The sequence below is a fragment of the Equus quagga genome, chromosome 3 (genome assembly GCF_021613505.1).
Source record: "Equus quagga isolate Etosha38 chromosome 3, UCLA_HA_Equagga_1.0, whole genome shotgun sequence".
In the NCBI taxonomy this organism is placed as follows: Eukaryota; Metazoa; Chordata; class Mammalia; order Perissodactyla; family Equidae; genus Equus; species Equus quagga.
In genome coordinates, this window is record NC_060269.1 from 37657474 (window position 1) to 37682957 (window position 25484).

A 25484-nucleotide genomic window follows, 5' to 3' on the forward strand; every position below is an offset into this window, starting at 1 on the left:
ATTGAACAATTCCAAAACGTTTCCCAGTCACTCGTTTCAAGGCTCTGTGCTAGATGTTTTAAGGAAGGATGCTAATAACTGTTATTGAGTTAGTGTTACCTGTCAGTGACTGTGCTAAATGATTTTACATGTATGAGCTAATTTTAATTCTCTAGCAAACCTTCGAGCTAGATGCTGCTCCCTATTTTCAGAGCAGAAAATTGACTTGGAAAAAAACAAAAAGAAAATTGACTTGCAAAGTTTAAACAACTTTGAAAAAAGTTGAGTCAATATAACTATAAAATGCATGAAAAAAAGTGGTGGGAAACAAAATGGGCAGGTAGCTAGGTAGGACAAATCATGGTCTGAATGTCGTGCTGAGATTTTGGGGTTATCCTATTGGTCACGAAGACCCACTAAAGTTTTTAGATCCTAGGGTTGATATCAGAGCTATCCTTAGGAAAAGTTTCTCTGGCAGTGATGAGTGGGGTGGGCGAGACTGAGAGTAACTAAGGAAGCCTCTGATGAGGTGCGAGGAGAGCAGCCTAAGGAGGACCGGGCCTGGGTGGTAGCTATGGAAACGGAACAGAGTAGAGAGTGTTGCGGTTTTCTTTTCGACTTACCCTTAAGCCCCTCTCTGGGCCTTGGTTTTAAACAGTCTAGAATAGAATTCTACTGATTTTGGAGTTGGCTTCGATTTCAGTGACAAAAGAATAAAATGATGAAACAAATGAAAATGCTAAATTTTGAAAAGCTTTGATTGTCCACCTTGTATTATGAGGAAGCAAAATGATTCCGAAGGGCCAGGTGTTTAGCCTAATGCAGCATTTCCATCAGGTGAAGGGTGGCCAGAGAGGGACCCACACACGCACCCGTAGTCCCACACAGCTACTCGCCCTGTCTGAGGGAAGGAGACAAAAACTTATGAGAAGGCTGTTTGCCATTCAGGACAGGAGCTGATTCAGGGCATCTCAGCCCTGCTTTTCCCTGGCGTTGGGTTTCCTAACAGGACACACTGCTGATGGTTTCACTGTCCACACGAGCGGTGGTTACATGGGATCTGAGAAAACAGCCCAATTTTTACATGGCTTTTTATTCTTGAAGCTCATATTTTATTCCAGAAGAACTTCTGGATGATTCTCTCTGAAGGAATGTTTATAAGTATTCGGCTTTCCTGGGTTTTGAACCAAACTCAGCATCTGTGAGGTTCTCCATTTCACCCACAGGAAGAGAGTGGACTCAGTGTCTCCAACTTGTGGGCACTCCGGGAAGGGCTGTTTCCTGCCCTGGACCTGTGTCATCTATGCTTTCATTTATCAAGCGTGAATTGAGTACTGTGTGTTCCAGTGCTGTGCTGCATATGGGGGATGCAGTAATGAATAAGGCACAGCATTATGAGGCTGGAGCTACCAGGATAGCTTAAGCATAGAAGCAAATGTGTAAGCACGCTAGTACAAAAATTGTCAAAGGTGCTTTTCAATATGTGGTAAGTCCTTTGACCTTGTAAGCTCCTGAAAGGAATAATAAAAACATTTAAAAAATAGAAAATTAAAGATCAGAGAGAAAAGTTTGAGTTCAAAAGCCTAAGAGCCCTTAGGGATTAAGAAAAAGTTCCCTAAACCTGTGGAATAATAACAATATGAATAATATTCATAATATGGGTTTTTCAATTCACCTAAGAACTAGGGATATTTTTGTGTTAGGCTGAGAACTTCAGCTTTGTTGAATTGGAACCTGCCTTTTAGTTTTATCTTTCATTTCCCTCTGGTTGCTGGTAGTAAAAATTCTTAGAGTGCGTAAGAGGAATTCCTGCTTTCTGGGGGTCAGTAAAGAAGAGGGTTGGGTCAGGGGGCACTCGGGATCTGGAATCCAGGAAGATGTCGAAGGCGATGCAGTCCTGGGCGTGGGACTGCAGTTCTGAGAAGGGCTTCACCCTGGCAGGGACCTCCTGAAGTCAGCCACAGGGTTGGCTGTGGGATCTGGAGACTCAGTGCTGACGTTTCTTGAAATTATCTGTACTTCTAAGCCTTATTTTGCCACTAATAAGTACCTTGTTCAGCTATGATGCTGTGAAAGTCTCCTTTACTTTGTTTCATTGAGGTCAAAAGTAACACAGTATCAAAGAGAGTAACACACTGTCAATTTCCTGATATCTAATCTGAGTTGCAAATATTGTATCTAAGGAAGAAATACCTTAATGTGATGTGTATAGGGAGAGAGGTGAGACCAGAAGAAAGGGAATGCTTCCCCTCCTTCTGTATCATTACATTTTTATGTTATGTAAGCATTTTCTTTTCTGTTATCTAAGGATTAGCTAGCTAAAGATGTGTAAATTTGTCCTGATAAATAATGGTCACTCTCCTCTTTCAGCAGATTTCTGCACAGGGCAGATCTTCTTCCAATGTAAATGGTGGACCTGAACTTGATCGTTGCATGAGTCCTGAAGGTAGTCCTCCATCTGATGATTACTTTTACAAAGGAAGTCATCCATGTGAACTTGGCCACCCAAAACCACTTGTGCTAAATTATGATCTTTCTGAACAGGGATGTGATCATGTCACCAATTAGTCTGTTTAGCCTTAGTGGGTGGGAGTCACTTCAAGGTATATAAAATCTCCTTGTTGTTAATTAAGCTATCCTAATTTTAAGTTTTAGACTTGGGCTTCTTTTATTCTTCCTTAATGGCAATCTGCTCACAGTTCCTAAATGTAGACTTTCTTTTCTCTCAAGTAGTTAACAAAAGCATGTTTCTTTATTTGATGTGTGCTGTGTGCTGGGTACTGGGAATACATTGTGAAAAGTAGTTGAACTTTACCACTTCCTCCTCCTGGTTCTCCTTTTTGAGAAGACGTTGAGCTGAGAATTAGCCTTAACATGGCATCCTAGCTGGCTAGAATTTTCTTTATTAGAAAACCCTGAGAAAAAGTCTTGAGAAAATTTCTAACATTAAATCCCCATCAGCATCTCAAAAGTTGACAAAAAAATTTACAACGTTAGACTTCCTTTTACCTCTTTCAGCTGATATTTCAGAGATTTGTTAGGTATATTGATTATGTGGGTTTCTGATTCCAACCAACAAGGTCAAAAGGAAACTGGTGATTCAGATGTTCTATTCAGAAGATATGCTCAGAGATTCTCTTTAGTTTCACCATAGATTTAGAAATAAATGCATTGCAATTTATTGTTTTACAGTTATGTAGGCATCCAGATGAAATGCTGACGTGTTCCTTAGACTTTGCATTTATCCTTTTTTGCAGGTGTGAATGGAAACAGGTGCTCTGAATCATCAACTCTTCTTGAGAAATACAAAATTGGGAAGGTTATTGGTGATGGCAATTTTGCCGTAGTCAAAGAGTGCATGGACAGGTGAGTGGATAGTGAGTTTAATTATTTGTTCACCTATGCGTCCATTTCTCCCTTGGAGTTTATTCTTATCTGAATAAACAAAAGGCCTTCCAGGGAAGTCTCTTTTTCCCCCTTCCTGAAAGAGTCTGCCTTTGGGACCAGCTGTTTTTCATGCCCACAGACAATTTGATAGGGAAAAATATATACATACACAAAGAGTATAAACCTGCTTTGTATGCATTTGGGCCGAGAGATATTTCAGGTCTCATCCATGAAGCAGAGAGGAATGGGAAAGAAGAAGACTCATTAAAAAGAAATCTCCGATAGTGCTTACCTGTGCCAGGCACTGTTCTCAGTGCTGTGCTTGTGTTAACTCATTTAATGCCCATGGTAGCCCTCTAAGTTAATATTTAATTGCATATACTAGTAGTTAGGATACATGACTTCTGGCTCTATTTAAGATCAGAATCAGCCCAATTTTGCCTGTATGAAAATTATGTTTTTGCTTCTTCAGCTTTATTTTGTTTAATATCCTCAATGGTAAAAAATCCATTCTTTTAAGTTCTAGGCTTTTTGTAAACAATATTGAAACTGGAAAAGACTCAGATTAGAGTCTTTGTTTTTCTAGGCCGATATCCTCCCTGTTCGAAGGGGTGAGTTTTATTGTTTGTGGGGAATTTTCTGGAAAGTTCTGGTAACTACAGTTTTTCCATTTCCCGCATCTCCAGTGAAGCTTTAGTGGTCCTTGTATTGGGGCACGAGGTAACTCCTTGTCCTCTGAGCCCTTCTACCTGGCTCTGGTGCACAAATTGCCACTCAGGTAATTGAGCATCTAAACTATGACTTCTAAGGACTTGTTGGAAATCTGAGGCAGGGTTTGGTTTATGCCACGGGAAAGCAATTTAAATAAAAGTTATTCTTCCAAGGTAGGCCTCATCAGAGTGTACTCTGACCTCATGGCAGAAGCAGCTGAACTTGAGAGAACTAATACATTCCAGGAATACTGTCCTATTCCCTGATGAACTGTTTTCCTATGCTAAAAGATATTTTTTTGGCACGTTCAGGTTAAATTATGTTAAAGATGGTTCAAAGTTAAGTAACATCAAGATTCTTGTGTCCAAGTAGATGATCTCTCTGCCAGCAGATATGGGCATTTAAAGGTATGGATAACATGGCACCAGATGAAGTCTTGGCTGAGAAATAGATATTGGAAATCTAGGGACTTTTCAGTTTTGAATAATGGACTAATTAGTGACTAATGGATTAATGTAAAGATATATATTGATAATAGAAACTTTTTAGTTACTTTGATTCATTTTTCTTGATTTTATTCTGCCTCCTAAGAGAACTCTTTTGAGATTTAAGTATGGAAAAACAGTTTCTTGTCCATCTCTGATACAACAGATTTTAAGTACTTTTGATATGTGAGATATTTAATAATGTTATAATTATTGATATTTATAAAAGGAGATTGACAGTGAGCCTTTGAATTGTTTTTTCTTTTTTGGGTACCTGTCTCCCTGACTCCACTCAGCATTGTCTCTGCTGTACAGAGCAGGAACCCACTCTTTCCTCCCTGAGTCTGTGCTGTAGAGGAAATCAGGATTGATGGTGTCTTTGATTTATGTCTTTAAATGGCCTTCTTCTGATTATTCCATAGGTCCACTGGAAAGGAGTTTGCCCTAAAGATTATAGACAAAGCCAAATGTTGTGGAAAGGTACAGTATACATAACTGCTTTGTAAAAGAAACTGAAAAAACTTGGTGAGATGTTTACTGTGGAGAAGGAGTTTAAATAGGGATTTGACAAGACCATAATGGGAATAGACCACTGATAATAATGGGGGAAACACTAACTAGTTTTTTTTTTCCCTGCCATTTTTGAAAAACTTTAATCCTAAACCATAAATTGAGTTGATCTTGGTCCAAGCTATAGAAAATATAAGTTCTCTTCTCAGGGAGATACCTATTTCAAAACCAGCAGCACTCAAAAGATGTGTCAAGAACTGTGAGGAGTCTGACACTGTATCCTACTTTCAAACTAACTAGTTAGCCTTCCAGCTTTATAGATGCTGGCAGAAGACACAAGATTCCTGGGTCAGAGACAAAAGACTTTATCATTTATGGCACAGCAAGTAGCTTGAGCTCCGTGTTTGCATTGGTCCCCCTTGACTTCCAAGTCCCACAGAAGCGATGCAGAGGCTTGCGGGTTGCTGTCCACACCATGGGTTTGTGTCACAGCTGAGGCTCCCCAAGCTTAGTAAACCCTGATCTTATTAGGGGGCTGCTAGCAAATCTGTTGACCTTTGCCCCAGAGGAGAACATTATTTTTATTATCATGATCAGGAAACAAATCTGCCCTCTTTCCCTGAGGAAGACCCTATCTCTATGTTCCCAGGGTCTTTGCTATATAAATATCCTTGTAACAGAAGCTGATGCATGAAGAATTTCTCCCCAACAAGATGAATTTTCTTCTTCTGTCCCACTCTCAGGCCGGGGCTGGAGAAAGATCAAATGATGAAATGCTGCTAGAGTACTGATATGTTGACTGTTTGAAAAGGTAGATATTCTGTAACAGTGATGACAGAGACCTTTTTAGATTCCTTTCTGGGAGCAGAGCAGTTAAGAGAGCAGGCTGTAGAACCCGCTGTCCGACACAGGAGCTGCGAACCACGTGTGGCTAATGCGCACTTGAAGTGTGGCTAGTCTGAATTGAAATGTACTGTAAGTGTAAAATGCACAACAGATTTTTGAAGACTTAGTACTGAAAAAAGAATGTAAGGTACCTCATTAATATCTTTTGTATTTGATTGCATGTTGAAATGATAATATTGTGTATACGTTGGGTTCAATAAGTTACGCTATTAATTTTACCTGCTGCTTTTTACATTTTTTATTGTGGCTGTTAGAAAATTTAGATTTACATGTGTGGGTCACGTTACGTTTCTGTTGAACGATGTTGCTCTACTGCCAGATTGTATAAAGTTTAGTCCTGGCTCTGCTTCTTTTTGCTGTGTGACCTTGGGAAAATTTCTTAACCACTCGGTGCCACTCTTTCTCCCTCTAAAATGTGGTTATTAATAATATCTAAGACATAAGGTTATTCTGAGGGTTAGTTGTATTAAGGCATGGAAAACATGTAGAAAAGTATCAGTATATAATAAGAATTTAACACGTTAAATGTTAACATTATTAATATGCAAGAGGAATTCAGAATTTATAATTAGGATTTGATGTGATAGTGGTGATTTTATATTTATGGAACCCCTAAACTAGTCTTCATTGGACATTTACAAAGTTATATATTTTTAACAGAAAACAAAATAATTTTATTATGGCAAAGTTTTAGAAAAATCTTCTCAGAGCCGTGGAATGGAAAATCCAAGAGGCAAATTTGTCATATACTTTTTTTACCACATTGTGACAACTAACGAAGCAGAGACTGTGCAAAATGCCCCCTTTTTCTTTGAATAAATAAGGTTTTTCTAAATTTAATTTTCTTTAAATAATTCTATGTGCTTTTGCTTTTTGTTCTATCAATATTATTAAATTTTTCTACTGCAAAGCCTTTCCCCCATATATCAGTAAGTTTTGCTTTGTCTGATATTGGGTGATTTAAGCAGAATCTGTCGTAATTTTGGGAGCCAAGTTCTAAACAACAGTATTAAAGTGTTTTTTCAAAAAATTAAAAAAAATTGCTGTGGTAGGGATATTGTTTACTTGATTAAATTTTTTTTTTTTTTGAGGAAGATTAGCCCTGAGCTAACATCTGCCACCAACACTCCTCTTTTTTGCTAAGGAAGACTGGCCCTGAGCTAGCATCCATGCCCATCTTCCTCTACTTTTTACGTGGGGTGACTGCCAACAGCATGGCTTGATCAGTGATGCATAGGTCTGCACCCAGGATGTGAACCAGTGAACCCCGGGCCGCCAAAGCCCAACGTGTGAACTTAACCTCTGTGCCACCAGGCCGGCCCTAGCTGATTAAAATTTAGTCAGGTGTCTCAGTAGTTGAAAAAAAGATCTTTATATGGAAAAAAATTCAGTCTGGTGTACTAAATGTTGAGGCAAATTACTAGATCAAACATTTGGATCTTGTTTTTCCTTGTTATTGAATGTCATTTTGTTTTTATAATTAATGACCATATATTTATTTCCATCCTTACATTTTGCTTATTTGAACAACTATTTCCACATTGACTATATAAAATAATAATTTTAAAGCTTGATTTGTCCCAAATTAGTTGATTTTCCCATTAAATTTTATTTTTAGAAAAAAATGGGATAGAATTTGTCTTTTAAAACAAACTAGCAGGGAAAGCATTCGGCCACTATTCTGGGATATTGTCGGTCGCCTGTGCTTTGTGGGTTGTACACAGAAAGTTAATAATGCTGAAGATGTCTGCTATTTATTAAAATGTATTATCTATCTGTGCTTGGACATGCAGGAACTTTGCACATTACCTTTAATGAGTTGTAAAACAGATGTACTAGTTTTACAGAGATTCAAATCAAGTAGCTTCTCAAAAGCCACACAGAGGCAGAGCAGTGATTGGAACTTTGGGCTAGTTGGTTACCCAGCCTGTACATTGGCCAATCTACTCCACTCCCTCTCCAGGTTCAGTTTATTCATTTGTTCATGTAATAGAAGAACCTGGGAAAAAATTCTTAACCTTTCTGGCCTTCTGTTTGCTTTTTTGTAATATACATGAGCATTATTAGATTAATTTACTCATTTACCTAAAGTTTGATACATGTGCAAGATACTGTGCTAGGAATAGGGTAGTTTAACATATAAATTAATATCAGTTCTGCAGAGCGTTGTGGGAGTTTGGAGGAAGCATACGAGAGGGAAGTAGGTGATTAGTGAAGACACTACAGAGCAAGAAGCATTTGAGCTGGACCTCGAGCAGTGGTTTGGATTTCAGTAGGCAGCAATGAAAGACAAGGCTTCCAGGTGGCCAGCACAGTCTGAGCAAAGGCCCAAAGGACGGAAAGCATTTTGGGTTCTTCTAAGTAGGAGATTATTGCAGCATCTGCCTTGGGGCCAGATTTATGGAGGCTGTTGAGAAGGCTATGGTGTTTGTAAACTTAAGAGTTCTTCCATGTCTAATATTCTAAGTAATATTCATTCTAAGTAAATATTTATTGAATTCCTAGTGTACGAATCTCTGAACTTTCTCTTATGGTGCTTAGAAGTGATCCTTTCTTCTCTTCCCAGCTTTGCGTTCATTATCTACGCGTTATAGGCCCAGGCAAGGCGTCAATCCAAATGTATGTTGTATTAGTTTCCTGAGGCTGTTGGGATAACCACAGACTTGGGGGGCTTACAGCAACAGTAATTTATTCTCTCACAGTTCTGGAGGCCAGAAGTCTGAAATCCACCCTCGCTCTGGAGGCTGTCGGGGAGAATCTGTTCCTTGACTCTAAATAGCTTCTGGTGGCTTCTGGTATTCCTTGGCTTGTGGCCACATCACTCCAATCTCTGCCTCCATCTTTGCATCGCTTTCGTTTCTGTGTGTTTATTTTTCTGTTTCTGTCTCTGAAATCTCCCTCTGCCTCTATCTTATGAGGACAATTATGATGGCACCTGGATAATCCAGAGTTCTCTCTTCATTGCAAAATCCTTAGTCACATCTGCAAAGACCCCTTTTCCAAATAAGGTAATATTTACAAGTTCCAGAGATTGGAATTTGAGATATCTACCACAGAAATCACAGATAGTCATTTGAGCATCTTCTCTCTCTTACTGAATTATCCTCAGCAATACTCACTAAGCAATATAGATACTGACCAAGCGCAATACATGATGTGTTTATTCATTCACTTGTGCACTTCAGAACTAACTGTGCTAGTCGCTGGAGAGGAAGGTAAACAAAAACCTCCATGACAGCAGAGTGAGAGCTGTGATTGGAGTAAGCACAGGGGGCATTGAGAGCAAATAAGAGAGGTGCCTAACCCAGCCGTGGTTGAGCAGGGGAGGCTGTTTAGAGGAGGTGAGATCTAATCTGGTCTTGAGGAATGCAGAAGAGTGCACCAAGAAGTGGGAAAAGTTCATTCCAGACAGAGAAAACTACCTGTGCAAATGCCTAGTGGTCTAGATGAGAGACTGACCATAGGGGTAGGAGTGAATGGGTGGATCAGAGGCATTGGTGACTGATCGACTGTACTGGAGGATGAGGGAAGGTGGAGGTGGGGGAATCCCCGTCTGCTTTGGGCAGCGAGGTTCATGTCTCACTGAATGTACTGAGACAGAGGACTTTTTTGCAGGGCTGGGAAGGGTGGAGACAAGATGTTTAGTTTGGTTTGGGAGAGTTGTTTATTCTCTAATCCATTTCTCTCTCTTTTTTGTGCATTTAGAAACCACTATGGCCAAAGATAAGGCTGTATCCTTTGCCAAGTTAGCAGTTTTCTTTGTCATTTACTCTCCTACAGAGCCATGGAACACCACCATGGAATGATTCATATGTAAATTATTTGGAGTTAGAATCGTGAATCACTTAACATAAATAATGGTAGATGATTGATGTAAGTTCACTGTGGTTCAAGACAAAAGTGATGTGCATATTGTATTTAGAAATATTTTCCTGGAAAATGTAATCTGAGAGTATTTTTACCTATTAGAAACAAGGATTACATATGAGTTGCATAAGAAATAGGGATAACATTTGTAGAGATTTTTATGCGCTACTTTTGTTTTGCTTCTGATGATGATTAGTTTCAATAGTGGATTGTTCCTTCATAGTTTACAGGCATAGTCGGAGGTTGGGGAACAAAGGCTAACAGCTCACATCCCAACAAAAACACTCACTATGTGCGTAGAATTCTAGCCATTGTCAAGTAGAATACAGTAAGTTGAAATAATAAATGATGATGGAGAAAATGTTGCTGCACTCCTCGCTCAGTATTTGAAATGTAACACTGGGGGTGGTCCTGAAGGAAGTCCCACAATGCATTCCCGAAGACTTTCTGTTGTGCCTTTTATTGAAAAAGGTGACTTTTCGAAGTTGTAGTCTCCTTGGTTGGTAGACGTCTTATTTTAACTCCAATCTGAGAGTTCTAAGGGTACTGGTGGTGAGGATCATGTCCTCTAAATTAGTATCACAAACAGAGCCCCAGAGTAGAGGCAAATTTATAGACTCTTCCAACTTAGGAGGCAATGGGGAGGAGGAAGAGAGCTGAAGTGATAGATCCATTTAGCTACAAAATAAAATGCTTATTTTACTGCAGTAGTGATAACTGCCGTCGTCGTGGCTTCACATAGAAATAATTTGCTCGCCTTTACACCTTCACAAAAGTACATCAAACTCTGCTTGTTAGTGTGAGTAAGGACAAGCTTGGTACAGATGATTCAAAGCCTTCGAAATAAGAATACAAATGTGGAGTGTTTGTCTCTGTGACCACAAGGGGCTGGCTGTGCACCTGCTTCCCCTGGGAGGGCTCAGAGCGCTATCTGCTGCTTTGTGCTGCTGCTCTGTGATGATGTTGTATAGGACACAAAATGTGGGCTTGGGTGTCAGAAATCTAGGTTTGCATTCCCCCTCAAAGCACTGTTCTAAGAATAAAGTATTAACACATTACACAAGTACTTTGCACAGAGACTGACAAATACTGACTAGATGTGTGGTAAATGTTGGTTCTTTTCTTTCCCTTCTGTTTAGCATTCGCACTATTTGCCAATGTAATTATCAAGTGACTACTTGGACAAGCACAGTGTATTCGGTGCTCAAGAAACATGGCCTGTCATGTGCAGGAGCTTACAACAGATTTTCTCTGGATGTTATTTATTCATTTGTTATAATATATACTTCATCTATTGTCAGAAAGTATTTGAGGTGACTTAGGGTAAAAATACACGTACACATGGATGCATAAAGATAAGAGAGGAACCATAAATGGAGTCTCGAACTAGAGATAAGATAATCTTACTGCTGCAGTGGAGTGCTAAGTTTAGTTCTGAGATTCATGATGGCAAAGGCAAAAGGGACAATATGGGAGATATACACACACGCATATATATATATATGGATATATACATATATGTGTTTTTAGGTAGCAAATGATATCTCTTATAAGGTTTTATACAAAAGCTATATTTGAATACCTAGAATGTATCCGTGGGCAGTTAGTTAATTTTACAGAGCGTGCCTTAAATTCAAAATAATTCATTATTCTAGTTAATGAGGATCAACAAATGTGACATTACTGAGAGGTTTTCATGTCTCAGACTAAAACAGAGCAGTAGTTGTTCGTGATTCATGGGTGGTGTGTTAAGAATAATTCCTTGATGCTGTGCGTAAACATTTCCCTGCGGTGCGGATCCCAACTGCATGACTCGCCGGGGCCGGTAATCAGCTGGTGTTTTCAGAGGAGAAGTGATTAGAGTTAAAATGAGAACAGTGGTTCCCATGGTACTGTATGTTTCCTGACTTCTGAAATACAAAAAGATAAGGAACATCCTTCTAGTGAGTTATTTCATTCCTAGTCATAGAGGAACAAAGTTTATTTTTCATGAATTTCAACATTAAATTCAAATTCATATTAGGAATAGTTTAAAAATAAAAAAAAATTTTAATGCCCAAGTTGCATGCCACATTTTCTTGTATGCCTAGTCTTTATTTCTGAGTATATACTGAAATTAAAAAGTGGTTCCAGCTGAGTTACAAAGCACAGTGCCGTGTGCCCACGCTTTCCTAGCATCAAACCTCTTAAAAGGTGTTGGAAGTAATGAAGAGACAAGAAGGCAGTATGTTTTTATATTGCCAGGGTGGTGCCACTGAGCACTTTTGAGGGATATCTATTTCTTTTTGTTAGTGACAATGAAATGTTACACTGACTTGTCCTGTCCCTATGGAAACCAACTAGGTTAGGGTTTGGTTTGTCTCTGTGCCAAGGGAGATGCTTCTTTTGGCATCAGATTTACAGACTGTCTTGTCCTCCAGAACATAGGGATAAAGCAGAGGGTTCTATGGTTTCTGATCCCTCTCTCTAAACCCTTTGTTTGACAGGAGCACCTGATTGAGAATGAAGTGTCAATACTGCGCCGAGTGAAACATCCAAATATCATCATGCTGGTTGAGGAGATGGAAACAGCTACTGAGCTCTTTCTGGTGATGGAATTGGTCAAAGTAAGAGGATGGAGAGATTTCAGTGGTGCTAAATCCTAAGACTTCCCATATTCTAGAAGGACCTAATCGGAAAAGTGTTTTGCTCCCTTGAAACTTTCATTATTTATAATCATCAATTTTACTGGCACTTGTGTCATTTTTTCATCTACTGTAGGGCAATGAACCTTCTTTATTACCTTCACAGGATTGTCACTGTTGATGTTTTGATATGTTCTTTTATGTGTCCTTTAGGGGGGAGATCTCTTTGATGCAATTACCTCTTCCACCAAGTACACTGAGAGAGACGGCAGCGCCATGGTGTACAACCTGGCCAATGCCCTCAGGTATCTCCATGGCCTCAGCATTGTGCACAGAGACATCAAGCCAGAGAACCTCTTGGTATGTCATCTCTGCTTTTCCTGCTCCAACTCATGCCTCTCTTCCTTTAAAATGATCATGATTATACGCAAACAATGACATTTTAGAGTCTACGCCAATCCTGCAATACAGGCTGAGAGAATTTAAAGTTAGAAAATCAGCATGACTCAAATCCATGGCCATAAAATATTAATGGATTTTTTAATTCATCTGAATTTCTGCATTTATTTTGTTGTTGTTGTTAGTGCTTTTGAGTCGATTCCAACTCCTAGTGACGCTGTGTACGATAGAGTGGAACCCTGCCTGGTTTTTTTGCGCCATCCTCTCACCTTCTAGCACACTATCAGATGATGCTCCACTGCAATTCAGAGGGTTTTCATGGTCAATTTTTTTTTTTTTTTTTGGAACTAGGTGGCCAGGTCCTCTTCCTAGTCTTAGTCTGGAAGCTCTATAGAAACTTGTCCACATGGGTGACCCGGCTGATATTTGAAATATCAATGACATAGCTTTCAGCATCATAGCAACACACAGCTGCCATAGTATGACAACTGACAGGCAGGTGGCATGGTTCCATGACGGGAAATGAACCCAGACCGGGATGGTGAGAGCACCAAATCTTAACCAATAGACCACCAGGGCTGACTTTTATAGTTTACCAGATATTAGAAAACATGTTTTCATTTACATTTTGATTAATGGTACTGACTGAAGAAAGGTGAGCAGAAAAATTGTAAGGCAAAAAATTCTGAAGAATAAATTGAAGACAGAATTTTCGATGTTTATAGGAGACAGAAGTAGAACATAAGGATTCATTTAAGTGCAGGACAGAGAACTTTGAAATAATCTAGTCCATTCATCTCATCTTTACAGATCTGGAAATTGAGACCCAGAGATGCTAATTTTTCTTGCTTTAAAGTTTCATTTGTCCCATTGTTCTACAGAAGAAAGTCTTATTCTACTTTGGCGCTCAGAAAGCTTCATAATCTGGTCCCAGGTTACGGCCTTCTCTCCTGTTACTAACCCTTCCCCACCCCTCTGGCCGAAGAGGCACTCACCTTCAAGCTGTGTTTAACACACTTTCATGGTGGCCTTAATAACTAAACATAGCTTGCTAAGTGGGCCAGTCCTCATGTCTACATTGTAGAGGAATTTTAGAGAAGCTGATTTGGGAGTTCTGCAGACACACACAAACATACACAAGAGAGTGGCTTCTCTGTTTCCACCCTCTGGGGCTGAGTATCATCATCATTACTGCTTGGGAAGGGAAGTTATCTGAGTCTTCTGTGTCATGTTAATCCAAACACAGTCCCATCTCTAGTAGTTATTATGACTTGACTTTATCAACAGTAGTACACCTCATTGCTTATGTCCAAATGGTCTCCGTTTGCAGCGTCCTCTCTCACAGCAATGTGGCGAACACATTCATCTTGTAAGACATTGAGCAAAAGGCATATCTTCTTTGACGTCACCCCAGACTCCCTGGGCAGAGTCAGTCATGGCCACCTTGGTTTCTGCTGTACTTGCCATGTTGTGGTGATGTTATCATTTACTTATCTGTCTCCTTCTCTAGGTTGTAGGCACCATTAGGGGCAAGGTTTGTGTCTCAGTTATCTTTAAATCCCCAGTGCCTTGGACAGTGTCAAGTAAGTACACAGTGGATGTGGAGTAAATGGTTGGTGATTGACCACTGACAGTCACTCAGCTAGCTAGCAGCTGGCACTTGAACACAACTCTTTATACCTGCCTCATGCTTACATTATACAAACAATTGTTGAAAGAAATACACATTGATGGATAGCTTTGAGGCCATCCTGGGGACTTTCTGCTAATCCACAATATCTGTTTTCCCCTTTTGGTAATACCATTTGATGATTTCTGAACATCTGTTTAAAACTATGTGAGTTTTTCCCTTATCTTCTTCTTCCTTGAGGGAGTTATGTTACATTTCTCTATGTTCCTATTAGGAAAATAAATATCCCTGCTCTTTAAAACAAGATGTGTTATGGACTTGGTTTTATGAACTCAATAGAGGAATGGAGACAGAGTTGTAAACTGGGCCTCGGGATGCTGTTCTCTCCTCAAAACAGTCTTATCACCCATGGTGACCCCTCAGTCAGTGTCTATCAGACGCAGCCCCCTCCACCATCAGTTTGGCCAGGGGCTTCACAAGCAAAGGTGACAGGCCCTTCCTGGGTGTAGCCAGACACAAATACTGTGGTGTTAATGAGGATGCCCCCTTGATCTCTCCCGGCTTTCCATGGCCCACCTCACCCCAGTAGCTGCAGTTACTGACGTTCTCTGTAGATAAAGGAGCCACAGGTCCCCGAGAACCACTGGTTACTGTGGAGCCAGCCCGTACTGCAGCTCTGATTGTGAAGGCCCTGTGAGGAAGGTGACTGCGACATTAGTGAACTTTCCTGTAAACCAGAGAGTGTCCATTTCCCAGCTCACTGATTCCACTCTCGCCTTCCATTTCTTTTCTTTTCCATTCACAATTTCTTAATGTATGTAAAATCTCAGAATCCGATTCTTCCTCCTTTTTTCTTGTTATGCATCAAGGAAAGATACTGTAATCAAGATTGATGTCTCCAACATGATATGTCTCAGAATGTAACCAGCAAATTGGAATCAAGTTCCTCATCTATCTAACCTGCCCTAGATAAGTGTTCACCCCTTCTCCAAGACCTGCTCCAACCCCATTGTGCTACCCAAAGGGGAGGAGAATGAAGAAGATGATAAAACTGATGTCTGGATGAGGCTAATGTGTGAAATAGAAAGGCCGTGGGGTCAGGCTTCAGAAACCCTTAGCTGCACATATCTAAGTAAAATATGTGTCTGCCATTGAAAATCTAACTAGACCAACCACTCAGCAGATTCTAGATTTAGTCAGCAGGTTGACATTGGCCTAGGATGAGAAAGTGCCATCGAGGCACTAAAAGTAAATATCTCAGAGTGACTGTCAGCCTCTTCCTACTCTAGAAGCAAATTCAGTTTTTAAACGCCAGAGCATGCAGACATCTGATTTGCATCCCCTTCTCTGGTAGCAGTGTTGTAATTTAAGACTCTGCCAGCAGAGATGTATGGGTCGCCGTGTCAGGGAGCACAGGGGCGGCCGTTAATGCTGTGAGTTACAAGCTGGTGGTGCCCTGTCGGAGTTAACTATGAGCGACCAGTGATAAATTCTGCTTTTCCAGGAGTGCTGGGGACAGGGGAGAGAAGAGGGTTGGTTTCTCATATTTGAAGTCCTTCTAAATCATTATGTTGACATTTTATTTAGAGAACATGCAGCGTTCACTTTGTATGTGGGATCTGCATTCCTCACATTTTTTTACTTTTGCAATCTGAGAGCAACTTTTGACAGAAGCGTCTCTCAGCTTGTGGTGGGGCTTTTGAACACCGCAGGGCTGGAGTTCTCACAGTTGTGATTGTTTAAATCCTCTCAGAATGTGCATGCGGGTGCAGGCTGCAGTCAGGGTTCTGCCAGATCTGCTCACTTGCTTTTTTTTCCGACAGACACAGTCTTTCACAGGATGGTGTGGTGGGACGGTAATGGTCTTGGTCGGAATCCCCATTTGGCCACCTACCAGCAACTTGAGTTCTCCGTGCCTCAGTTTCCTCAACTGTAAAGTGGAGATAACAGTTCTCTTCCTAATTGCCCAGAGGAATGACTATAGAAGTCCAATGAGATAATGTTCAGGAGAATATTGACATCTCCAAAGTCCTGTGAGAATGTCAGTTACAGGGGAGAACTGAACTCTGCCAGAACAGAGGGCCTTTCGAGTCCCTCTGTGTTTATTCACTTCTTCCTTAAAATTAGTCTCTTAAAGCAAGGCCATGTGTGTGTGACAGCCTCTTACAGCAATATTGTAAATGTGTGTGTGTGTGTGTGTGTGTGTAGACTTATAGATGTTTTTCCTGCTTTGAAGAGAATCTCCAGCTAAGATTTGAAATTTACTCATATTATCTTTCACATAGTTGCCTCTGTGTCTGGCTTTGGGGAGAGATGAATCAGATAAAATATTATTTCAGGCTTGTCTGCCCCTTATGACACTTCCCTTTTGATGTTTAGCCAAGGAGTACCACTTGCCCAGACATAATTCAGCAAATATAGACTATTCAGTCCTTTCTATTTATGCCCCTGCGTCTGACTTTGAATTCCTTAGAGGGGATGTGAAAAATGACTCTGGGACTTCTGAGTGTCTGACGACAACCCTTAAATACCCCTAGGCATCCCTAAATTGGATGTCTAAAATAAACACTATTCTCCAAAAAATGTACCTAATGAGTGTATTTTATAGTTGTAAAAACAAAATAACAATGACATTAATAAAATTTTATTTTACTTTCATGATACAGACACTTAGAATTATAATGTTCTTATCACTGCAATTACTTAGAGAATTTCTTTCTAAAGTCTGGGTTTCAGTGAATGCATCATAAATTCTAACTGTAATTCTCTATATGGGATTGTTCTCATTAATGTTTACATTATATAACAGATGGAAAGTCGTCCTGAGACCATGGCATGACTAAGAACCTGGTTTCTGTTGCCTTAGGCTAAATCATTAGTAGCTTTGAATATGCATCTGCTGACTTGTAGGCTGACTCAGAATGATAAATATCTGTGAGGGACTCAAAATCCTCACTGTTAATCCTGTGAAACTTGAAAGTTGTAAGGATGTGTACTGAGTATGTGTATTTAGTACATAAACATGGAAGCAGTCATTAAAATACTAAGGGGAAAAACATTCTTAAACTGGTGAGGACATCACAGGTAAAGTATTTCTGAGTCGTCCTTTTAAAAATGCCTATATGAAGTTTGGGGATCTTGGCACTGGGGAGACCTGTGTTCTTGATGTTTTTTATTGATGACTATATAAATCACTCCCCCTCATTAAGTATCAGACTAATGGATGATGTCATTAGCATGTTTATCTTGAAAAAGTGATTTTCTAAATTTTTCTCCTCCTTTAGTAAGTAGTATTTTAGGTGAAAATCTGGTTCGATTCCTAGTAAAATACAAGAAAAAGAAAACCAAATGTGTTTAAAATATTAAAAAAGAGAAAGATATTACGTGAGTACAGATTAGGTGTCTGCAGTTATTCTCTGAAATTCAGTGTTTTCAAAATGAATATCCAAGAGATGAATAGATAAGCACATTAAAGATTACACAGTCAAATCTAAAGAATGCTGTCATACACACTAGATGTTTCCAGAACCATCCATTTAGAATGTAACTTTCAGACTTTTATCCCATAAGGAAAGTTTGCTTATGTATAGAATTAATTTTTCCTAATTATGGAACCAATACATGTTCGTTATAAATATTTTGGAAACCACTCAAAAGCATAAAGAAGAAAGTTAAAGTAATCCTTAAAGCTACCACCTAGAAACAAACTTAACATTTTGGTGTATTATATTGTGTATATATAATTTTGAATATTCCTTTTTATTTTCTGTAATCTAGTGATTGTTTTCCATCTGATTAATATTTATTTGAAAAGTGCTTACTAGTGACTGTATAGTATTTTATTATAGGGATGTACCATGATTTGTTAAGTCTTTATCCTGTTAGCCATTTATGTTGCTTTCAGTTTTAAGAACATAGGTAAGTTCTGAGGTTGGCATCCTTGTGTATAACCTTTGGGTTATACGCTTGCAGAGTCATGCAATCAGAAAACGAGTGGAATGGTTGGTTATTCAAGTTCAGGCTGTCTGATCCTAAAGTTCCTTTTCTTTCTAAACTTCCAAGGTTTTTTGCTGTGTAGTATTTATATTCATCATTGACTGTCCAGAGAACAAGTCCTAATTTTATTTTCTCAACTAAACATGCAAGCGTCTTGGAGAGCACCTAGTGCTTTAGTGGACACTTAATAAACACCATTTCTGAAGCCATCAAGTGCCTCACACACAGGAACCACATCAGAAGCAGCCGCCTACTCCCCTAAGTGTGCAGACATGTTCATTGTACTCCTAAGTAAGGAACTTTCTGCAAAGATAGAAAATATTGTCTTTTTCAGATTTCGCATAATCATGCAAAATCTCTGAAGAGAAAAATTAGAGCTTTAAAGCAACAAAGATAAATCATGGTGTTAGTATCACAAGGAGAGATTTCCTTTGGGTTTGTTAGTGAATCTATCTGTGTCATTTCTGCCTAATTTGAAAGGCCCTTTTGCAATCATTGAGGGAAAAAGAAAGCCTTCTGATGATTGGCTGGCTTCTGTTCCAGGTGTGTGAATATCCCGATGGCACCAAGTCTTTGAAACTGGGAGACTTTGGGCTGGCCACTGTGGTGGAAGGTCCTTTGTACACAGTCTGTGGCACACCAACTTATGTGGCTCCAGAAATCATTGCTGAAACTGGGTAAGACTCTGGGTGGTTTTGGTTAGTGCTTTAACTTTGGTGAGAAAATGTATATTTTGTTGCCACTGCTGCGGTCTGTTCCTGGGAAGGTGGAGGGCGAGAGAGGCTGCTACCTGCATCATGACTTTGATCTCAGCAACTCCAGGTTGTATGTCCATGTCTAAGAACCCTAGGTCTGGATTTTTGTCCCAAGGCCAGTCTTGGGAATATGGCATTAGTCCCCAAGATAATGGTTAGGTTGGGAGAAAAGCAGATGCCTTTTCCTCTACATGAAGTGATCAGTTTGACGCTGAAAGACTCTCTTTCCTGACAAAGGCCGTACTCCAGTACACTGGAGGGTTCCTGGGAGTTGTACTATTATTTCTCCTGCTCTCACCCACTTTGTTTTCCCAGCTATGGCCTGAAGGTGGACATTTGGGCAGCAGGCGTGATCACGTACATCCTTCTCTGTGGATTCCCACCATTCCGAAGGTCAGTGGCTCTTCGAGTGACGACATTTGAATCGTAAACTCTCTCCCTTTGATCCGAAAGCAGACATTTTACTCCTGGCAATCACGACCAGATACTGGTCAATAAAAATGTCAGTTAAAAATTGTATAAACATAGCTTTCACTTTTTGTCTTAATTTACAACCTATTAATGTATTTTCCTTGACCATACTCTTGGGGTGAGGCCAAGGCCTTTACTTTGTGTATGGTCCTCTGAGTCCTTGTCCTTCTTCCGTAAAACACATGCATCACCCAGTGTCCATGATTTCCATTCTCAGTCTTTTTCGAGGGCAGTGAGATTTAAAGATCCTTGTGAAGCAGTCTTTCCTTCCAGGTAAGCCTTTTCCAGTTCTAATAGTTGTTTCTTCTACTTAACAGTAGTTTTTTAACAACTCACTTTCCAAAGCATTTGACCTAGTTCACCTGGAAACAGGGAACTCTTTCTTTATAAATTTTATTCACCACATAATATTTAATTAAGTAGAGCTACAAATCCTCTGAGCATTAACTTAACAGGCCTGGGAACAGACAGATTGATTCCTGGTAACTATGCACTTCACCTGGTGGGAGCACAGGTGGCCACACACGGGGGTCGGGGTGTGTGAGGGAGGGACAGAGCACACTCATGACCCCAGTCATTTGTGTGTAGGGGTGATTGTGGGACTTCAGCCACAGCACCTCTTTTGATCATTTCATTCTCCCCCTTTGGAGCAAATGAACGACTTTGAAACAGGAGTTCATCTAATGATGTATGTTTGATTTTCTTCTGAATTTTCTTGAGCTCTCTTTTCATTTTAATCCCAGCTTTTGTTCATTTCACTACTATTTGTTGAGTAGCTACTGTGCACCAGGTGCTGTTATAAGTGCTTGGAATTGAGTGGTGAGCCCGACATAGTCTCTGAGGTCATGGTGTTTATAGTGTAGTATTGAGTCAGTAAGTGAAAAATAGATTTATTTCACACACCCCAAATTTTTATTACAAAAGCTTCCAAACATACAGAAAAGTTGAAAGGTCTTTTAAAAAAGTTGAACGGTTTTTTTTTACTGACATTACAGTAAACATAAGAATGACACACAGATGTCAGTCTCTGCTTTTGAGAGCCTTGTGGTGTAAAGACACACATCACAAGAATGTTGGTCAAAAAAGAATAAACTGAGCCTGAGGACATGCTCCACTGAAGGCTGGAAATCACAAAGGTTTAATGAAAGATATGGCATTTGGGTGGGACCTGGTCTTTGTGGCATAGGTTGGGTTTCTTTAGGTGGAAAGGTCTTTCCATCTGGCTGTCAACATCATAGTCTTCTGTCAAGGTCATTGCCTAGATGGGTTGTACAGACTGTAGGATTACTAGACATATCAGTTAGCTTTTGCTGAATAACAAACTACCTGAAAAGTTAGGGGTGTCAGTCAATTCTGTGGATCAACTGAGTGGTTCTTCTGATCTGGGCTGGCACAATGAGGGCTTGATGATCCAGTATGGCTTCACTCACATGCCTGGTAGTTGGCTCATTGTCATCTGGGATAACAGATAAGACTTGGCCATGTGCCTTTCAGCATCCATTGGGCTAGCCTGGGCTTCATGTACATAATGGTGGATACAGGATCCCCAAAAGCAGCCAGAGAGAAGGAAGTTGCACTGCCCAAGCACTTTCCACGTCTCCTCACCTCACATTGGTTGATTGATGCCCCATTGACCAAATGAAGTCAAATAGCTAGGCCTAGAGTAAATGTAGGAGAAGAGTAAGTGTGGACATAGATGGAGGGGAGCAATTTGTGACCCTTTTTACAATCATACTGTTCCCTGGCTGGTTTCAGTGATGACCTGTTTTGGGAACTAGTCAAGTACAGAAGGTAGTGTGTTTTGATAGCAGTGATCCTGGGGCCAGTTACAGCAGAGTTCCCCTCTTTCCTTGGTTAACCCAAGTTGAGATCAGATGGAAAAATGCTATCAGGGATGAGTTTTACAGGAATGTGTGCTCACAACTCCCTCTAGTGTTTCCACTTGCCAGAGCAGCCTGGGAATTTTTTCTTCGACTTTGCTTTTTATTTTTCAACAAAAGTGAGACTCCGATTGAACAGTATGTATTTATCATGACTTATTACCCAATGGACTGCAGCTTCTTTGTGGGATCTGGAGATAAGTCTGGTTAATCAAAAGCAGTAAAGCTACATTCTGAGAGCTGCTGCCCTTATATGCTATATTCAGAAGCTAGTCCTGCAACTCCAGGTGGCTTACTTTTAAAATTTTGAAAATGCTTTCCCTCTTTCATGTGTTGTGATGAAAGAATATATAATGAAAAATACTAGATACAGAGCATCTTCACAGCATACAGAGACATTCTGGGTAGATTTCATAACCTACTATAATATAAAAATATAGCAAATTATGGAAATGATATTTTGAATAATGATAAATGACTATAGTATGAAACAGGTTCTCTACCTAAATTTGTATCTAAAAGTCCTTCAAACAGATATTTCAAAATATTGTCTTTGTTTTTTCCAAAGATGATTTTAACGCAAAGCTTTTTAACTAAAATTGTTAACTTGGAATTTACAGTTTCAGCTTCAACTCTAGCATCTCATTCTTTCTTCTTTCAGGCTTTAGTCTTAGCTTGACAAGCATCCTCCCTCCAGTCTTTTCAACACCAGACTCATTATTACTAAGAAGGATGTTGGTTTTCCAGAGGCAGCCAACATTTTAGTTATTGCCTAAGCAAGTCTGTTCTTAGGGCCACTGACAAAAACTAATATTTGCATGACTATACTGAGATTTTTTTTGATGATATTTAAGCCTGAATTCTTTTTTTTTTTAAAGATTGGCACCTGAGCTAACATCTGTTGCCAATCTTGGTTGTTTTTTCTTCTTTTCTCCAAAGTCCCCCGGTACACAGTTGTGTATTCTAGTTGTATGTCCTTCTGGTTGTGCTATGTAGGACGCCGCCTCAGCATGGCCTGACGAGCGGTGCTAGGTCCGCGCCCAGGATCCGAACCAGCCAAACCCTGGGCCGCCAAAGCAGAGCGTGCAAACTTAATCACTCAGCCACGAGGCTGGCCCCTATACTGAGATCCTTGATGTTTCTCTTAAACGCACACACACATCCCATAAGTTAAATATTTGAACATCATTTGTGAAAAAGCATTTTTCACAACATTTTCAGGTGACCTTGCCTGATGTTTAACTACTTGTCATTGAAAAGAGAGAACGTATACAAACTCTTTTGTTTTCAAAGTTTTCCTTAATGGACATCTTAGACTTACAGCACCTTGATCCAGGGGCTGTATTGTTCAGAATAAAACAGTGTCCTGAAGCATCTCCCCCAGCCTGTAGAGTATAAATGTGTTAATAAATCCAGTGTCGATTTAATGAGAGGGGCTTTTACTACGTGACTACTGAGAAGGATAAATTTTCTTTAGCTTTCTGTTCTTCTGGTGAAGGGCAGCCAGAAACTCTCAAAGCTCTGCGGCTCACAGCATGGACCCTTTAGGGTACATTCCAGTTACGGAGCCATCCTAGGGTTTTGTTTGTTGACTCAGGCTACTTTGCCAAGAACCTAACTGACTGCTGCAGACAGACTTCCAACCTTATAGCTGTTTATCAGCAAAATAAAAGCCATATGTATTAACAAAATAGAAGTTATTTGAGATTCCAGGAAAAAAAAGAAAAGGAAGATGAACGGAGTAATAGAGAGGAATGGCTAAAAGGAACAATTCTGGAAATAGATGATTTTTATATCTTCTTCTAACATTGTCTCCTCTGGTCCTTTGTTTTTCTAAAGGTTTCTGTAAAGTCTCATTGTGTTCTTACGTGTGTCTTCACTCATTTTGTGGGAGAGTTGAGCTGAGTTCAGTCAGTATGGAAATACCAGTGAAAAGGAAAGAGAGCATTTAGACACCTAGAGAGAAGTAATTGGTACACACTCAAAGAGAAGCACTTTCCAGGAGAGCGGTGGGCATCTCTGCCTTGCCTCATTCTCTGGCTTGTCGTGCTTCTCAGTGTGCCTCTTGGCCCAGACTTCATGGACCAGCAGCGGTTGATTAAGCTGGGCTTGGTTAGGTGTCATGGATATTCACAAAGCTCACAAGCTCTACTCTTTTTCATAGAACAGGAAGGAGGCAGCCATGTCCTCACACAGCCCCAGAATTTGTCTCTAGACACTGCCCTGAATGATCTTTTTCTAAAGACACCACGCTTGCCGTTGCCCACTCGGAGAGGGCTGGTAGCGTGACCAGGCTCCTGTCCAGAAGGCTGGGTAGGCTCCCATGTGAGCACCCTGAGCAATAGGCTGTGGGAGTCCTCTTGGGAACTCCAAGAGAAATGTTGCTTGTGTACTTGCCAGGTGAGACTGAACTTCCAGTCCTGGATTTTGATCTTGACTCCCTCAGCCCATCCTGAGTTTTCTAGTAGAGCTTTTTGTAGTGGCCAAGAAAGCTAATGACTTCATTCTCACTCTGGCCATGGATGTGCCCACCAAGTGAGGGGGGATCTGTGGCTGTAGAGATGCAGTTTTCTGGGAGGTTGGGGATGTCCAGATTCCTGAAATTTTTCCAGCAGTTTTTTCATATTTCCATGGCACCTTATATCAAAAGTCAAGTCATCGTTTATTTGTTAGGCACCAGCTGTGTGTATGAGTGTACCTGTGAGGGTGGGACAGTTAGGCACAGGTCAGGGAGGGATACCCACCTGGGGGCAGTGAGGTGGGTTTGCTTCAACCTGTGCAATTCTAGTTGATGTCCTTGGATGGGCTCTTTCAAACTGAGCTTAAACGAAAGTCAAGTTCCAATGGGAGCCAATTATGTCATGAATGTTTTATCCAGATTCTGAACTCCTTCTGACTTTTTCATATGTTAGCTGTCTCACTGATCTTTGGCTATTCTATTGGAAAAGTAGAAAGAGGAAGGGCAAGGAGATCTGACTCAGATATGCTGCTTTTCCACTCTTATTGCCATGAGAGATTAAAGTGAGGGCAGATGCTGAGATTGTTTTTCCTGAAATGAGGATTTAGATTATTTGTGGATTCCATTTTTTTTCTTGAGTCCTTTTTTATTCTGGCAAAATATACATAACATGCAATTTACTGTTTTAACCATTTTTAAATGTATAGTTCACTGGTGTTAAGTACATCCACAATGTTGTGCAACTGTCACCGCCATCCGTCTCCAGAACGACTTTATCTTCCCCAGCTGAAACTCTGTACTCACTAAACAAATTTCTTGAGTTTTGTCTCCTTACTCTCTGATTCCTAGGCGTATGGAAATGTTCTTTAGGTCATTTTCTAAAAGGAAATATATGTCATCACAAATGCAGTTGAGATCCACATCTAAGATATGAAATGCCCAAGCCAAAGAGACTGGACTCCTCACTCTTCTCCTGAGCATTTTGTTGAAAAACTGAATGGTGATTTTGACTCTTCTTCCATTTCTTTGTCACTGACTTAGTGAAAACAATCTCCAGGAAGATCTCTTCGACCAGATCTTGGCTGGGAAGCTGGAGTTTCCGGCCCCCTACTGGGATAACATCACGGACTCGGCAAAGGTACTCCTCCAGGCCTGTTTCTGTGGGTTGCATTCTGTCGAGGGGTCCTCACTCAGCGTGGGGCTGTTGCAGCTCTTGGAACTGAGCTCCAGATTTGCCTTGACTTTTGATGTGTGGTGGTTCTTTAAGTTCATTCTATAGTATAGTCTCTGAAACTCTTCACCAAATTCTGAAAACTGCACTGGCTGTCTTCCCAGTTTGCCTCTACCATCCTCCTGTGCTCTTCTAAGTCCTAAACATTTGTTCTTTCATTTACTCAAGAAATACATTTTGAACAACCATCAGAAC

At 40.2% G+C, this 25484-nt stretch overlaps 1 protein-coding gene across 8 annotated transcripts in view; it reads left to right on the forward strand.

Annotated features, from left to right (window-relative positions):
- The window catches only part of DCLK2 (doublecortin like kinase 2), a 136875-nt gene that overhangs the window by 103097 nt on the left and 8294 nt on the right, over positions 1 to 25484 (forward strand). For 5 of the 8 annotated variants that reach the window (XR_006888048.1, XR_006888047.1, XM_046657492.1 and 2 more), the window contains 8 exons: positions 2350 to 2425; positions 3237 to 3345; positions 4985 to 5042; positions 12332 to 12451; positions 12683 to 12829; positions 19038 to 19171; positions 19565 to 19642; positions 25100 to 25196. Coding sequence is in view for 5 of the 8 variants with exons in the window: in XM_046657492.1 (XP_046513448.1) it covers positions 2350 to 2425; positions 3237 to 3345; positions 4985 to 5042; positions 12332 to 12451; positions 12683 to 12829; positions 19038 to 19171; positions 19565 to 19642; positions 25100 to 25196 (819 nt within the window). In the remaining 3 variants the exon portion in view is untranslated. The remainder of the gene's footprint in view (positions 1 to 2349; positions 2426 to 3236; positions 3346 to 4984; positions 5043 to 12331; positions 12452 to 12682; positions 12830 to 19037; positions 19172 to 19564; positions 19643 to 25099; positions 25197 to 25484) is intronic. The other 3 variants (XR_006888049.1, XM_046657493.1, XM_046657495.1) reach the window with 1 other exon arrangement.